Source organism: Haemaphysalis longicornis, unplaced genomic scaffold, assembly GCF_048455015.1.
Source record: "Haemaphysalis longicornis isolate Haplotype H1 unplaced genomic scaffold, Haemaphysalis longicornis Haplotype H1 scaffold_7, whole genome shotgun sequence".
In the NCBI taxonomy this organism is placed as follows: Eukaryota; Metazoa; Arthropoda; class Arachnida; order Ixodida; family Ixodidae; genus Haemaphysalis; species Haemaphysalis longicornis.
Window position 1 is genome coordinate 10,615,598 of NW_027526422.1, and position 17,370 is coordinate 10,632,967.

The 17,370-nt window shown below is 47.3% G+C and overlaps 1 protein-coding gene across 2 annotated transcripts in view; it reads left to right on the plus strand.

The window, feature by feature from the left end:
• Positions 1 to 3,655: 3,655 nt before the first annotated feature.
• The window catches only part of LOC144144499 (uncharacterized), a 320,680-nt gene continuing 306,965 nt past the window's right edge, over positions 3,656 to 17,370 (plus strand). The window contains exon 1 of one of the 2 annotated variants that reach the window (XM_077675968.1): positions 3,656 to 4,442. In XM_077675968.1, coding sequence (XP_077532094.1) covers position 4,442 — 1 coding nt within the window. In that variant the 5' untranslated portion in view covers positions 3,656 to 4,441. The remainder of the gene's footprint in view (positions 4,443 to 17,370) is intronic. The other variant, XM_077675971.1, reaches the window with a different exon arrangement.

Sequence of the window (17,370 nt, forward strand, 5' to 3'; positions counted from 1 at the left end):
GTGTGGACCCCAGCGCACACGGGTGTGGGAGGGAACGAGGCAGCACACAGAGCCGCTCGAGAGCTTACCTTCCGAGCGGCTCTTAGCCTTGAACCCTTCTATGGAGCCCTGTCAGCTCGAGATCGGCTCCTTTCCTTTCATGAGATTACGTCTCATTACCGCCTCTCCCGCCGTCTATTGCCCCCTGCACACCCGGCGCTCTCTCACAACGAAGAACGTCTATGGCGCTTAGTGCAAACGTACACTCTTCCCTGCCTCTCCCGCCTGCACCGCATGTACCCCGGTCTGTACCCTTCACCCCACTGCCCCGGCCGCTTGTGGGGTGGTCCAAACCATGCATGGATCACCTCCTTTGGCAATTCCCCCACAACCCATTCCCCCCATATCGAGACGGTGAGCACTGTGCGAGGGCGTTGGGCAGCTCGGATTCGGTTGTGCAAGATGCCATCGTAGCTCGGGCTGCCAAAGTCACCGGGGACCTTCCTCCCTTGGTCACCACCCCCTCCCCCGAATTAGCCCTTGCGGCAATAAAAGTTTTGTCTCTCTCTCTCTCTCTCGTGATGGATTCTTTGGTTGGCGAATCCCTAGGGGCATCCTGCCACAATCATCATCAGCGGTGCCTGGCCAGGCATGCGCAGTGGGGGTGTGGTACTGAGGGTTCCCCTACGAGAAGATGACGACGGTGGTTGAACGCGAAGCTATCTCGTGATGGATTCTTTGGTTGGCCAATCCCTAGGGGCATCCTGCCACAATCATCATCAGCGGTGCCTGGCCAGGCATGCGCAGTGGGTGTGCGGACGGCGGACAACGACGACAAAGGAGGGAGGGACACAGATGCGAAGCATGAGATGCTTTTAGATGCGAAGCATGAGATGCTTCGCATCTAAAAAAAGAGAGATACTTCAGCGCTGTCGTCAAACGCTACAGCGCATGCATTTTTGGATTGGGTTGGAAAACGGTTGTTGTTATAGTTGGGAATGCGCGCTGACCAGCTCGGACCTGCAGGACCAGCAAAACCTGATCCAGCGGGCCACCCAAGCAGCGACAGCACGCGGCTACCTGGACAAGGCGGCCGCCCGTCTGCTCTAAATATGTAAAATAAACGTTTGTGTCCCTCCTCCTCCTTGAGTGCGGCCGTAGGTATACCCATCCCACTGTAGGCGGTGGGTGCGCTGTGCTGCAGCGGCCCGGGCGTGCGTCACAAGAAACGCCTGATCCGCATGCTGGCCACTGCGCAGCAAGTTCTCCCACTGCTCAAGGGTGTGTGTTTGTGGGTGTGCGGGGTTGGCAGGGCACACCCAAACCAAATGATGTAAAAAAAAGCTCCAGCGCAAACTCTAAGGTGAAAAGATACCTTGCGTGGGAGAGGTCACCGCGACCGCCGCATTCTCCAGAAGCCATTTATGGACAATGGGAGACATGGTATGCCGCAGTGTGCCACTCCTTCCCGGGACGACTTGCAGATCCCGCCACCACTGCCATGAGTCGATGGCGAAGAGCTGCTGGAAGTCTACAATGCTTAGGATGACCTTGCATGGCGATTACTAGCACCGCAACTATGCAAATAAACAATGATATACTAAAACTGCGGAGTATACTCAGCCTTTATATATAGCCTTCATGGATTATGAGAAAGCATTTGACTCGGCAGAAACCTCAGCAGTCATTAAGGCATTGCGGAATCAGGGTGTAGACGAGCATTACTTCAGAATACTAGAGGATATCTACAATGGGTCCACAGATACGATCATCCTCCATAAGGAGAGCAGTAAAATACCGATAAGGAAGGGCGTTAGACAACAAGACACAATCTCTTTAATGTTATTCACAGCATGCTTACAAGGGTTATTCAGAACATGAATTTGGAACAGGTGGGCGTAAGGGTTAATGGGGAATACCTCAGTAACTTCAGATTTGCTGATGACGTTGCCTTGCTAAGTAACTCTGGGGACAAATTGCATGGCATGCTTACCGCACTGGACAAGCAGAGTAGAACCGTGAGCCTGAAAATTAATATGCAGAAAACTAAAGTCATGATCAATAACCTCGGGAAAGTAGAGCGGTTTAAGATAGGTGGCGAGGCAGTGGAAGTGGTAAGCTAATATGTCTACTTAGGCTAAGTTGTGACCCCGGATCCCAACCATGAAGCAGAGATAATTCGAAGGATAATAATGGGGTGGAGTTCATTCGGGAGAAATTCTTTTATAATGAATGGCAGCCTACCATTGTCCCTGAAGAAGAAAGTGTATGACAGCTGCATCTTATCGGTACTCACCTACGGGGCAGAAACTTGGAGGCGCACTAAGGGGGGTTCAACTTAAATTGGGGACGACCCAGCGAGCAATGGAACGGAAGATGATAGGTGTAACATTAGGGACAAGAAGAGAGCGGAGTGGGTCAGGGAACAAACGCGTGTTAACGACATATTAGTAGAAATTAAGAAGAAGAAATGGGTGTGGCAGGGCATGTAATGCGAAGGCAAGATAACCGTTGATCATTAAGGGTAACAGTGGACCCTAGAGAAGGCAAGCGTTGCAGGGGGTGGAAAAAAATTAGATGAACTGATTAGATCAAGAACTTTGCGGGGATAAATTTGTCGCAGTTAGCCCAGGACCGGAATAAATCGAGATCCATGGGAGAGGCCTTTGCCCTGCAGTGGGCGTAGATAGGATGATGATGATGATAATGATGATGATGAAACCTAACTGTGTGTTCGGCAATGCTCACCTGCAACATCTCCGCCATTCAAGTCTCACGCGTGAGTACCAGCTTCCCTGAATTTTCGTTCTCCCGGTCTTCTGCTGCACTTGCCGAATAGGCGACACTGGTCCAGCACTCCCTGGCATTTGGAGCATCGTGGAAGCTGATCTTTTTTCGTGAAGAACCATTCGTGCTGGGGTGAGGAGGGTACCCGTTTGCGCATGCCTCAAGAGGACCCGTTCTTCTTTGGTTAGGTGTGTGTGTGTGTGTGTGTGTGTGTGTGTGTGTGTGTGTGTGTGTGTGTGTGTGTGTGTGTGTGTGTGTGTGTGTGTGTGTGTGTGTGTGTGTGTGCGTGTGCGTGTGCGTGTGCGTGTGCGTGCGTGTGCACGCGCGCGCGTGTGTGTGCGCGTGCGTGCGTGCGTGTGTGTGTGTGTGTGTGTGTGTGTGTGTGTGTGTGTGTGTGTGTGTGTGTGTGTGTGTGTGTGTGTGTGTGTGGTGTGTGTGTGTGCGTGTGTGTGTGTGTGCGCGCGGCTCCAATTAAATTTTGTCCGATGCACGAGGTAGCATTACTCTGTCCTACCCTGTATCCCCCTCCACTGCGGCGGCCACTTTCATGACCGGACAACAACAACGACGGTCTTTCGCAGAATAGAGAACTTCGGGCTTTCACCTTAAAAACAAAATATTTTTATTAGCACTGTTCCGAGTGGCGCCGAGACGCAGAGAAAGACATCAACGACTGCTGTTCGTATGGGAGTCGAACGCGGGTCTCCAGGGTAGGAGCCGAGTGTGTTACCGCCGCGCTACCCACGGCGGAACAAGAGTGAGCCTGGCCAACCTTTTCTAGATGGTGTTGGCCTGGCGCGTGCGGCGCTGACGTCATAATGCGTCACAGGTACACGTGGCGGCACCCGAGTAGAACAGGTACGCGCCAGTTGCGGATAACTCTACCTGTTGCGGGAAGTGTCGCCAGTTTGACCGTTTAAGCAATGCACGACAAAAAACAAACAACGGAGGGTGAAGAAAGACGCGAATTCGGTTTAGCATAATCGCCAGGAATAGTCATAATAATTTCGCTTTCGGGATAACCCCGCGTAATTTTTCTTTTCAAACGAATCGATGAATTTATTTGAGTTAATTTCCATACGCCCTTTGGTACTTTGTGAGTTTTTTCCTCTCTACTGGGGCAGCCGTTGCATAATGTCTTTATAAAAGCGTGTTCGTTATTTCTTCTTCAGTTAGACATTTCTTCTGCTTGCAATATCGTTCTCAGTGTTCTGCTTGCAACGTTCTGATAGGACTTTTCAAGGAATATTGAAGATTTCTAGGGATAATTAGTTATGTCTTTATTTGAAGAGAATATAATTTTAAGACGGTGCATTTTTAGGATTATCAGTCAATTAATCGATTAAGGTAATGTTTCTGTTTTAAGTTCCTTACTTTCAGCAACACGAGTTATTCGAATAATAGCGAGGGAAACACGTCCGCGATCATTCAGCGCTGCTCATGATCGCGGACCTGTTTTCCGCGCTCCTGCACTGAGGCTCTGCCGCGCATGCGCCAACACTTCGCCGCTCCAGCGGTAAGGGAAAGTCAAACGATGCTTGCCCGTCCTGTAACGAAGGTTTCGCCGGGCGGCAACAATTTCTGCGGTGTCGTTTTTGCAAAATCCATTGTCATTGTATTAATGTGGAAGGCAAGGACTATGAATTCTTCATGGCCACTGGCGTGAGTACGTTCAAGTAAGTGTCCTTCCTGTACGAGGCTGAATGGGGCGGACGAAACGCAATTTGCCGGCGAGCAGTCTCTGCCAGCTGGCACCAAAAGTCGTTTCGACCCGTGCGGGACCGCTGACTTGCGTGAATTGGTTAGGACTCTGCTTACGAAGATAAAATCAAATCAAATCAAGTTTTATTTTTCAACATTGGTACAGTGGACAATGTTTACAGTCACTCTGGCAAGAAGCTGTAGAGACAGCTTGACGGGGCCAGAGTGGCGGTGCAGCTGCGGCAACTTTGGTAGGAAACAACACATTAAATAGAAACAACATTACTATACACTGAACAATCATAGAAAATCATCTTTGGGAAAAATAAAACATATTGCGGAAAACGTTACTAAGAAGAGCAAAAAAGAACAAAAAACATTGTTAATAAGAACATCACTACAATTTATCGTTAAAAATTAGAGAGTGCAATTCTTTGCGACTAAACCTATCACATTTAGAAGAGTTGTCTTCTGCCGTGCGTGAAATGAAGAGTGAAAACGAGGGCTTGCGCTCCCACCTCGAAAGAAACACGGAATTGCTGCGCAAACATCTTGTTCCACCGGTCGCTGTTTCGATTGAATTGTTTCCTTGCTTAGACGCCAGCCGCGGAGCCGTTTGTGATGCGCCAGTGCTTTCGTCTTGTAGGGGGATCGCCAACCGTTTAATTGTCCAGTGCTCAGCAGATGGTGCGGGGGCGACGAACGCTCACCTTTCCTTTTCCCGAGTACTGCACAAGCCAGCTGACATGACAAGACCTACCGGCGGGCCCAAACGTCGACTAGTGAAAGCCAGCGTGGGTAAAGCAGAGTCGAGCAAGCTTGTCACTGTAGACCGCCTTCCGAAAGAGCGAGCCCTTTTTGTATCAAGGTTAGACCCTTCGACGGCGGCAACAGATATCACTGACTCTCTCCGTGCACCGCTTCTAGATGTCTCGGTAACCTGCACGAAACTTCGTTCGAGGTATGGTACAGGGGTATAAAAAAAATACGAACAACGGAGCACAAAGCCTCCGACGCATGCCGCACCGTCTGGCTGCACTGTCAGTAAACTGGCGCATGCGTAGTTCTTTCAGAGCGTTTGAGAGTGTGGCCTACTGTTGGAGGAAATGATTGATCAAGAAGCGACGCCAATAATTTATTTTTAGGCGTCTTTTTATGGTATGTCGCCACTGAGCATCCTGTTATCTGCTAAATTCTGGAGCCAAGCCTGCAACAGGCTGATTGCAGCTAGCATGATGCACTTCAACGGTCGTCCGGCTCAGTGGCGACGCAACGTGAAAAGGCGCCTCAAAATAAACGACCGACGTTTCTTCTTGATCAAGCATTTCCCATAAATGTAGGCCACAGTCTCAAACGCTCTCGAAGAAGTGCGCATGCGCGCCGTTTACTGACTTTGCAGCCAGATGGTGCAGCATAAGTCGGAGGCTGTGCGCTCCGTTGTTCGCATTTCTTTTAATCTCCCCTGTACATACTCTTCTTTTCACATATTTGTAAACGACGAACATTTTGACTTAATTAATGACGCGAATGTGTAGCCAGACGGCTGCATATTTCGGCCATTTTTTTGGTAAGCTGCAATTTAATGAGTGCTGATAACTCAGTTGATACATGATCTTCCTGGATAAGCATGACCATAACCCTTTATTATCAGAATGTCAGAGGAATGCGGAGGAAGTCTCGTTATTTTTCGAAAATGTGTTATCGAATGAATACGATGTGCTTTGTATTACTGAGACGTGGTTAAACCATACCATAACTTCAATTCAGCAGAATATTTTCCACATCGTAACTACGGTCCGGTTTCTGCACAATACGCAGGCGGTGCTCTTATTGCCGTAAAAAAGGTGCTGAATGCTGTTTGTCGCAGGAACTTAGAAATCTATTCCTAGTGTGCATGGGTTGAAATGCGCACAAAGGATCACATGAAGCTTTTGATTCGATCGTTTTATTACCCGCCAAAATACGACTCCTGCACATTTAGTGAGCAAATCAGTGACCTTGGAAATGTTCTAAGTGAGCAATATTGCCTCATGATTATAGTTGGAGACTTTAATCGCCCAGGGATATAATGGAATTCGTTCGGAGGCGTTTTACATGCTTTAGATTCAAAAGAGGGTGCCATGCACGAGTTTGTTTCTTTAATAAACCTCACTAAACACAATTCCTTGGTATATCCAGCAGGCCATATACTTGATCTTGTTTTATCAAACTTTGCTTTCAGACATCGTCCAAGCCCTGCTGAACTCCTTGTCCCTCCAGATGCATGGCATGCTTCATTAGTAATATCGTTTGAACTTTCTAGTGCACGAAGTAAATGCATGTCGTAACTTAAAAGTTCATGTCTTCAGAAGGAGACTATTCCGGCTTTTTTTTTCTGCATGACCATGTTACTGGTCAGATGTTCTTACCAGCAGCAATGTAAAAGAGGCAGGTGGCATACTAACCTGAGTTATAGAATAATCATTTAGTTAATCCCGAAACAAAGAAATTCAAAAGTTTTGCGATGCCCGTCTTTTGGTGAAACGAATCTATGAAGGCGACAACCAGTTATATCTAGAGTCCGTAGGGAATAACGTAACTAGAGATCCCAAGTTCTGGCAATATGTGAAGGACAAAGTTTCACTAGCTCGATGTACCATCACGCTTTCCAAAGACGGAATCTCTATAAACGAACCAAAGGACGTTGCTGACTGCTTCGCTGATTACTTCCATTCTGCATGTCGTGTAAAAGATGCTCCCCTCGGCGCTTTCTCGCTCATCAACTCCTCCAACCAGCGATACGAGCAACGTGTTGCATTTGTTTTCCTTTTCGGAACAGGATATCGAAGTGGCGATATCTTCGTTTAAGGCAAAATTTTCGCGTGGGTTTGACGGCATTCCAAGCTTTATTGTTAAGGGTTGGAGCAGTATTTTCTTTCCTTTGTTGACGCATATCTTTAACATCTCACTGTCCAAAAGCATTTTTCCTGCTCCGTGGAAGAAGGGCGGGCTTGCCCCTGTGTTCAAATCCGGTGATGAGCGTGACGTTACGATATACCGACCACTGTGTTTGCTAAGTCCTTTTGCAAAGGTTTTTGAAATTGCGTTGTTCAGGCATTTATTTTTCTTTTTTAAATGCCAAGTAACAGACGATTTGCATTGATTTCTAAAAGGCCGACCGTTTAAAACCAACTTGACAACGTTTGTTGAATGCACTAGCCCAATCATCGCCAATCGCGGCCAAGTTGATGAAGTGTTCTTTGATCTTTCTAAGGCTTTTGACTTGGCCGATCATAATCTTCTAATTCAAAAGCTGCTACGATATGGTGTTTGCAGCAAACTTTGCATGTTCATTCTTGACTACCTAAACAGCCGACCAAACTTTGTACCTGAAGGTGGCGTGTTGTCTAAACCCTTTTTTTTCCAAGACAGGAGTCCTTGAAGGATCCATCTTGTGTCCAATTTTGTTCAATGTTTTTATTAACGACCTCTGGTGTTCAGTCAGTAATAGCCAAAATCTTCTCTACGCGGATGGCATCAAGCTGTATCGAAAAGTTGACACTCGTGATGACTGTGCCTTTTTGCGCTCCGATATTTGCAGCGTAAGTAATTGGCGCCTTGTTCACGAGGTACTAATAAATCCTACACACGTAATGAGTTTAACCAGGAAACGCACAAGCATGTTACACGATTACGCGTTAGATCAGTGCATCCTGAGAAGGGCTGATGGGTGTCGTGACCTAGGAATTTTTGTCGATTCAGCGCTACGTCTTCATGTGCACTCTTGAATGCCCCAGCGGCGCATGCGCAGTAAACATCATTATCGTCATCGTGTACATAATCGTGCAATTAAAGCTCAGAACCCCGTTTCGGTCAGCCACATAGAGTTTCATACTAACATATACTAGAGGGAAATCTGGCGCCACTGTCTAGGAAAGCCGTGCTCCAGCGAGCGTGCCGTCATGTACCGGGCAGGCACGTTCCACTTGTCCTTGGCGTGGCTCACGAACAGGCTGAAAATTTGGCTTTGGCTGCAAAAATGCCACAATATTACTGCAGAAAATTAATCAAGTTTGTTTTGTTATTATAAAATTAAAGCTCCTAAAAGATTGATTTGTCAGGGATTATTTAGAAGCTTCATGGAAGATGAACAAAAAAACAATGTTACCCCTTTTGGCTTCCAGACGAAAAAGAAGTTATGTGGCTAACCAAGCCAAGGAGGCGAGGAACGTCGCTAGCTGCAATGGCGCCGCCCACGGCGGCCCGCGAATGCAGCGCCAGATTTCCCTCTAGTATATATTAGTATGAAACTCTATGGTCAGCCATGACACCGAACCCTGCTGCCTGTCTTCTCTTGCCCTAAGATGCGCAATGAAAAGGTTGTGAAAAAGGTATAGAGTCAGTTAGGAGTAATATCCCGCATCACATGTCCTCTCAATAATGTATCATTTGCACAAACCCAAAACTTCATTTTGGGTTTGTCATATTGAAGAACTTGTATGCAAGCCAGGCTGCGAAGGTTGCAGATGTTCAACGACATTTTGTTAGAATTGTTTATGATAGGCATTTTAGTCAAAGAGTGTATTATTAGTATAATAATATATTGGGTCAATCGCACTTGGTTAACTGTCCAAGAGAAAAAAAGATGCAGATTTTGCATTTCTGTTGAAATGTTTGCATCATGTGATTGACTGCGAGAGTTTGACGTCGCCAATACACTTGCGGGTAGCTTATAAACCATTTCGAGAATTCAATGTGTTTGGAACAAAAAAAAGTTTGTTCTCCTATGCAACGCCTATGTCATTTGCATAGTGGTGTGAGGTCAAATGATGTTGATGTTCTTAACAATAATATGTCGGTATTTAAACTAGCACTTGCGACGTTATACTGTCTCATGCATTGGTATTCATGTTTCTTCTCTTTTGAATGATACTTTCGTTTATTTTCGTTCTTTTTTTATTTTGTGCACCACCGTCTAAGGCCACGCGCTGTTGGTGGGCACGTACAAATAAAATAATGAATGAATGAATGAATGAATGAATGAATGAATGAATGAATGAATGAATGAATGAATGAATGAAATAAGTTCCTTACTATCAGCAACACGAGCTATTCGAAGTTGGCGCCTACAACATCCCGTAGAAAGCCAGATTGCAAAGTAATATACAGTTGAAACTCGATTTTACGAAACCCGATTTTACGAATTTCCCGATTTAATGAACAAATTCGGATTTCCTGCGCAGTTGCCCATAGGCCTAATGCGTTTACGAACTCTAAATAACGAAACAAATTTCGCCGCCCAACCCGATTGAACGAAGCGTTCCGCGAAAAAAAGATGCGTAGAAAAAAATGTTTTTCGAAATATATGGCGTCTAGAATGTCTGGCAGCGTTCTGCCAGCTTAAGAGCGGTAGCACACTGTCCCCACACTTCCAAAGGAGCTTCCACACTTCTACGTCCAAGGTTGCGTCGGGCTCCACAAGCCGGCAGCACGAACAGAAAGAGGCATCGCCCAGTTGTTGGGAAGAGCTTCGTCGGCATGACGAGGTGACCGCAGATCAGAACTTCGACGACATCGTGAACGCCGACGCAGATGCGGACACTGACCTAGTCTCGACGACGAGGAGATAGTGCAGCTTGTTTGTTGCGCACAAGAGGAGTCTAAAGTTGCGAACGATCCGGATACTGCCGAAGCTCCCGTGACCACACCAAGCCAGGTAATGGACGCCGTCGACCTTCTTAAGCGGTTTTCTGGGGCACACGAGGTTGCTGAGGTCGTTTTGACTTCACTGGCCAGCTACAAGATGTGTGGGCTCCAGCCCCTCGCGAAGCGCGCGCAGACGAAATTCAGGAGCTTTTTCAAATCTAGGCGACAAATTTGTCGTTCTCTAGAACAAAATTTGTCGTTCTCTCGATTTTATGAAGATCCCGATTTAACGAAATAATTCGCGAGTCCCAGTCACTTCGTTAAATCGAGGTTCAACTGTATTCGCGCTGAAGTTAGCGGCCTAACCGGGAAACGCTTTTTTACGGTTTTTACTCGCAGATGTACTTTACTGGCCGTAAGTTCGGCGTTGCAGGAAAAAAATACAAAGAAAATGCCAAGCGCTCGTGAACGCGTGCCTTGCGGCGACCGTCCAGCGTCCCGGCACGCACAGTGGCTTAAAAAAAAAAAAAAGGCAAAAACCACGAGCGTGAGCGCGTGCCTTGCGGCGACCGCCGAGTCCCCGGCTCGCGTAGTGGCTATATAAAAAAAAAAATCTCCAGCGTTCATCGTAATCGTAGCAACAATTGCTCAGAACGAGAAAGACACGTCATAGCGTACGCCCCTCGTTGTTTCGTCCTCGTGTCGTCGTGCACATGCGCTCGGTACCGTAGAAGAGCCCTCGCGCGCGGCAGCGCCTAAAAGACACCCTGCTTGGGAGAGGTCACCGCGGCACCGCATTCTCTAGAAGCCATTACGGATAATAGGAGACATGGCTACGAGTGTGCCACTTCTTCCCGAGACGACTTGCAGATCGGGCTATCCCGGGGACCTGAGTCGATGACCAAAAGGTGGTGGAAGTCAACAATGCTAGGGATGACTTTGCATCCAGCATTCGCCGCGAAGGAGACGACGACCGCTTCGATGCATATGACGACGATGACTAGCACCGCAACTATGCAAATAAACAATGGTACGGAACCTTAACTATGTGTCCGGCAATGGTCACCTGCAACAGCCTCGCCATTCAAGTCTCGCGGGGCGATTGCAAGCTTCCCTGAATTCTTTTTCGGCTGAATATGCATTGCATGAGCCAGAATTTATATTTCGAAACTGCCGACATGTCCGACATACCCCCAAAAATTCTCTGCGATATGATTAATAAACATCCAGTAGGCAGAATCAACTGCCGGTTGGCTTACCGGATTGTTCGCATTTATCACGGTTAACCGCCTGTTTCCCGTTCAAATGATTAAATATATATTAAATGTGGGAATTGACAAGCAGGCTTGTGATATTTAGAAACTGATACAGTAAAAGCTGGTTAATTCGAACTTAGTTAATTCAAACTGACGCCGTGGTCCCGGCACAGCCGTGTATATTTCAAAGGGGGAAAACTCCCGATAATTCGAACGCGTCGGTATCCACAACGGTTAATTCGAACTGGGATCCTCTGGTTTCCATCGCTCCTGGCAGAAGACGTCGGCCCAGAGTGATTTCAATGTGTTGCAAATCCAAAGCAAGCCATATTTACTAGAGGCAAAACAACGGAACAGAAAAACAACAGCGTGGCGAGCGCGCTACGCTCCTGCAATGGCTTATTTCGCATCTTCAAAGGGCGCCGCGCCACCGGCGCCAGTGCTCCGTCACATGTCATTGTTATTTACGAAACATTATTTACAAAATCACCTGCCGCAAACGTGTAGTAGCGCCTAATTCGCGATAACGAGTCCGGAGGTGGCTTCTTTGAGTTCTGCTGGCGCAGTGTGGCGCGATTTCCATTCATTCTAGCGCCCTCCCTCTAATTCGAACTCCGCTTAATTCGAGCAATTTCATGGTTCCCTTCCAGTTCGAATTAACGAGCTTTTACTGTATTTGCCTCTGCGTATTTATTATTCCATGGTTTGGGAATTTTAAATTTTTTTGGGGGGGGGTGTTATCTCTGATTTTGATTTCCCCATGAGCTCTGCACTGAAGTTTCCTTCAATGAGTCCTGCGAAGCATACGGAGGAAACAAGCGGTGTCGGGGAACGAACGAATGAACGAACGAATGAACAGCAAACAGCAAACAAACATGTCATATTTTTTAAACGTCATCTAGAAGCTACTCCACATTTGACATTTTTCCGCTAATGAAAATATAGAAGCAATAAAGTATTTAAGATAAAAATCTCAGTAAATGTCCGGCGCGAGTCTTGTGTGGTCTTTCTGTTTCATTCTGACTGCACAAAGAAGTCCATTTCCTGTTCGATTTTTCTTTGTAATTTGCTTTTGATTGTGCTCGAGTTCTGCATTTTGAATGGGTCTAGCAAAATCGTACATGTGTTTTTTTTTTCTGTCAAAGCCGGCCGCACTAGTGCACTCATTATCAGTTATACATCTAGGTCTGTCTGGGCATAAGTTTTTTTATTCCTTCGGATCAGACAAGTGCTTTCTCAGAGAGCCATACAGTCGTAACCGGAAGTAGCTATCGCCCACCGTTTTGCACATAAAAAGACATTTTCAAGGATTTTTGGGATGTAGCCATTGTGTTCGGAGGCTTGACTGAATGAGAAATTTTGCCTTCATCTACATAGCCTTCTTTCACGACGCCAGGAAAGGTTACCGCACATGAACACTCCAAGGTAACAAAAATGTATGCACCCCTCCGTCAAACGATGACGATGGTTGAACGCGAAGCTTTCTCATGACGGATTCTTTGGTTGTCATCTAAGCTTTCCAAACCGCTTACCTACTCGTTACATTGGTTGGGCTTCATGAACTGGAAGCGATCAGTCCGGTATCAAGTATAGAGTAAATCGGTATTGGCAAAGCCCACCTTCAGCCATATGTCACTGAAAAATACCATGGCGCTCTAATTCGGTCGAGAACTGAAAAAAATTCTTTGATGGCTACCGCACTCGTCGTTCATTTGGTGATTATCGGGAGTCAGCACTTGCAAAGGAAGTAATTGAAATTCAGCATAAAGGTATTAGGTATACACCGAAGCAGCTGAAATTGCTAGTGCTTTCGATGACCATCACAACACACTATTTGCGGGGTCAGGTCACTTGGCTGGGTTGGGCAAGAATTTAGGTTCCTCATTGACTTTACTCCTAAGCTAGCAGGCGATGAGTGCGCTCTGTTTCTGGGCCTATTAAGTTAAATTAAGGCAGCTATCTTTGACCTTAACACTAACAAGACCCCTGGGCCAGATGGTCTGAGTGAAGAGTTTTATTAAAGGGTCTCTGATATCCTTGCTCCCGTTCTGTTAGACATATTCACATATTCTGTTACACATAGTTAGGCATACGCCCATAACGTTTTGCCGCTGACCTTTTTTTTAGGACACACAGTGCTAATTCTGAAAACACAAGATGAACAAAAGCTGAAATCTGTAGAAGACTATCGGCCAATATCTCTCTGCAATGTAGACTAAAATTTTTGCAAAACTTTTATCTAGGTGCTTTCAACTTGTCATCACTAGCTTAGTAGGACCTCACCAAACTTGCGGTATTCGGGGTAGGAGCATTGGAACAAATATAAATATTGTTCGTTCTATTTTGGAGCGTGTGTGTGATTCGGCAGAGCAGGTGGCCCTTATACAAATCAACCTTTCAAAGGCATTTGATCGAGTTTCTCGCGATTTTCTATTCGCATTGTTGGCAGCGGTAAATTTAGGGGATATATTGTACAAAAGCATTCAGCTTTGTCACAAACAGTGAACCACACAACTTGTCGTCAACCGCGTTCTGTCTAAGCCAGTTGCGATTAAGTCGTCTGTTAGACAGGGCTGCCCCGTTTCACCCTTGTTGTTTGCCTTATACCTCGAACCTCTGCGCCTTAGTATTCAGCAGAGTCCAAGGGTGCGGGGTTTTTCCTCATTATCCTGCGAAGTTAAGGTTCTTGCTTACGCGAATGACATTGCCTATTTTTGTGTTGACAAAAGAAGCGTTGAAGAAGCCCGTTTTGTCAAGCGTCTGGAGTGGCTGTGAATATGAAAAGAAAAAAGAAAAACAGAGATTTTGGTTTGGTGAATGGGGTACGAAACCGTCCCTATTTGCTGGGATTACTTGAGATAAGGACGCACTTCAGTACCTATGTGTTGCACCAAATACAAAGAACCGGGCCGCATTGGTCATTGGCACTCCAGAAAGTCAAGCGAGCCTCGCAGGCATGAACGGGACGAGAACATTTTGTGTTTGCGCGTGCGGAGGTCTGTAATGTCTTCCTCATCGCAAAGCTTGTTTATGTGCTGCAGGTACTTCATTGTGCGGTGTCTAAAGTCCAAAGTCCACATAGAGTTTTTGCGACTTTTGTGTGGGGGTCTCAATGGGAACCTATAGGGACAATTTGTTTCTTCTTTTAGTGTCTAGTATCTAAGGGGGGGGGGGGGGGGGGGAGTGCTGGGGTGCTGGGCTAACGCATTTGTTTGTACACCAGCTTGTGTCTCGTTTTTTCTTCTGCAAATTGACGCATCATCCACTTCTACGAAACGTTATTCAGCAGCGAATGAGTTTTCACTTACTTTTTTTGTTTGTCTCCATGCATGGTGAATTTAGTACAAAGCGGAGGCAGTCGACACTTTTAACTTTCTTACTGCAAGGTTTTTCCTGCAATATCTGTTGACCCTCTCTAGGAAGGCTTTGACTAATACTTTATTAAAGAGTTTGCTCCCAGTGCCAGTTTATCGCCAGCCCTACATTGGCCCCCATACTTAACAGTGTTTTAAAGCGTCTCATACGTATGTGTCTTCCTCCAAATGCAAAAACGTTTTTCTTTAAGCTGCATACATCAACACTCCCAATGAAAATATCGTTGCGCGAAAAAGAAATGTCTGTTCCTCTGTACGACAATTGCCGCTTACATAATCAACCTGTAACCATTGATCATTGCTCTGTTTTGTGCCGGGATGCGGTGTTTTTTGGGGGGGATGTTTTGCGACGAACTGTTAAAAAAGTACATGGACATTACCCCTTATAAAATTCCGTTCTTGCCTTTTCGAGGTGCTACTGGAGTGCCCTACGATATATTTGTTGTAATGGGATTGTGTAGCTTGTGGAAGTGCCGCATGACTGACCGGCATGCGGGACCCTCTCGCGCAACGAAGTCCATTTTTCGGGAGCAGGCTGGGTTGGTGCGGAGCATTTATGCGGCGCAAAGTGACCCACCAGAATGCTTGCATCTGTTGGACACGTGTGCCTTGTCTGTTTGCCGGAGTTTTGACGCATGGATTACTTTAATTGCAGTGATGTGCATCTTCGTGGATGACTGATAACTTTTGTAGTCTGTAATAATTGCAGTCTTCCATGCAGTAAAGAAGAAAAAAATGGAGCAATCGGAAGGACGCCGGCTTCATAACGCGAGGGACCCAGGCTCCATTCCGACCTCTGGGAGCGTTTTTTCTTTTACTTACGTGTTTTCTCGGTACAGACGTCATCAGTGTGAACACAAAGCTTCGCTTTAATACTTTGCTTTCTTCAGATACGCTGTAAAGAAGAACGAAAGGAAAGTTACGTTTACAACAGCGTGGGCGCATTCCAAGCGCGCCTTGGGTACAGTCCCAATTACGTCAGCACCGGTGTTCCTAACGCACGTCACATCCACCACATGACGGCAATGCCTTGCAGTGAAGCACCCATACGCTACTGAAGGGGGAACGCCCGGGCGCCTCTCCGTACGACGGGCGCGAAGCAATCAGCATCCAATGTCACTTTTAGCTTCATAGTGCTGGTAATTACACCTCCTGCCTTAAAAACAAAAAAGAAAAGAAAATGAATGTGCTTCATTGCAGTAAAGTTCGAGTGTAAATTGAGCTCGCCTCTTCTCTTTCGTTTTCACGCTTTTATTACTTCGCAGGGGAATCCCAAATGGCACCGGAGAGTTCTCAGGTCCTCGCGACGTTCATGGTACCCTGTTTTCCTCTAGTTCGGTTCTGTACAGTACGTCAGCCATAGACGCTGAGAGTAAAGCACTACAACAGCCAGCGCTGTCACCAGATTATTCAAGACAGTGCACGCTTGGGAGTATAAGCACGTTGCACCGGACAGAGGCCGCTGTGGGCGCAGCACTTTTCCTACTGTCTGTAGCTCACGCTAGGGCATCGGTAAAGGAGCGGCGATTCCTCGACCCGTTATCACCCACTGCCTACAGCATGCCGTGCCAACGATCTATGGGGTTGACACTGAGACACGGTGTGAAGAAAGACGGCCGTGATGAATGCATCGGTTCCTTCCTGCCCTTTGTATCATCTGCAATATGACTGGTCGGCTGCAATATCAACAGCTAACGTATTTTTGTCTGCACCACTTGGAGCTGTTCGTTCTTCTCGGCCTTGTTACCATGACGTTACCTTAGATGCCTTCTTTGTGTGGGCGCCCGTGCGTGCCTCGTGATAATTCCGGCTGTTGCTGTCTAGGACAGGGCGCCGACACTTAAGTAATATGAATGCTACGAACCGAGCCCGTGATATGCGGGGCATCTTTCCTACAAGAAATTAACCCCCGAACCACCAGGATGTAGAAAACGGCGCTGCTGCTTGCGAGGCAAACATCAGCGCAACGTGCCTATTGGGAGGAAATTCAAGACCAAGAAATGGAAGGCGTCTTTCAGTATCCTTAGACTAGGCCTCTACGGTTTGGAGCTGTTTACGTGCCAAGACGCCGTCATAGTGCGAAACCAATCCTGCCCTTTAATGCTCTTCAGCACGAGGTCCTAGTAACGAGCAAAGCCAGGAACTTTCTCTGCGCTGGCGTGCACAACCTTCAAACTGAAAGGCCAAGTCATGGTGTCGGTGCAGTGCCTCAACTAGATAAGACCATCACGGGCAAATCGAAAAGACGCCTTCGGCGGAAGCCCTTCGCCCGTCTGTCTCTCCGATCGCCGCCTTCGATGGACAGCGTGAATCAGCGCTGCCACCGCGGGACAGAGGGAGGGAATCAGGCCGCACGACACGGCCGCAGCGCTGCTCCTCTCGTGCGCGACACCTGCGGTGCATGCTGGCCGGGCGATCAATGGTCGGCGGAAATTGCTGCCTTTCCGGCCAGGTATCGGCCGCAGCGCGCTGCATCGCAAAGCGTCCCCGCGCACGAACACGGCTTCTCGATCGGGCTGCGACAGCGGAAGTGCATTAGCCGCGCCGGCAGGTGGCCTCCGCCTCCCGCCGGGAGGAGGAAGCCCGCGGCGAGCCCAAACGAGGGACTCCCTTCCGGACTCCGCCACCACTACCGTATGCTCTTACTC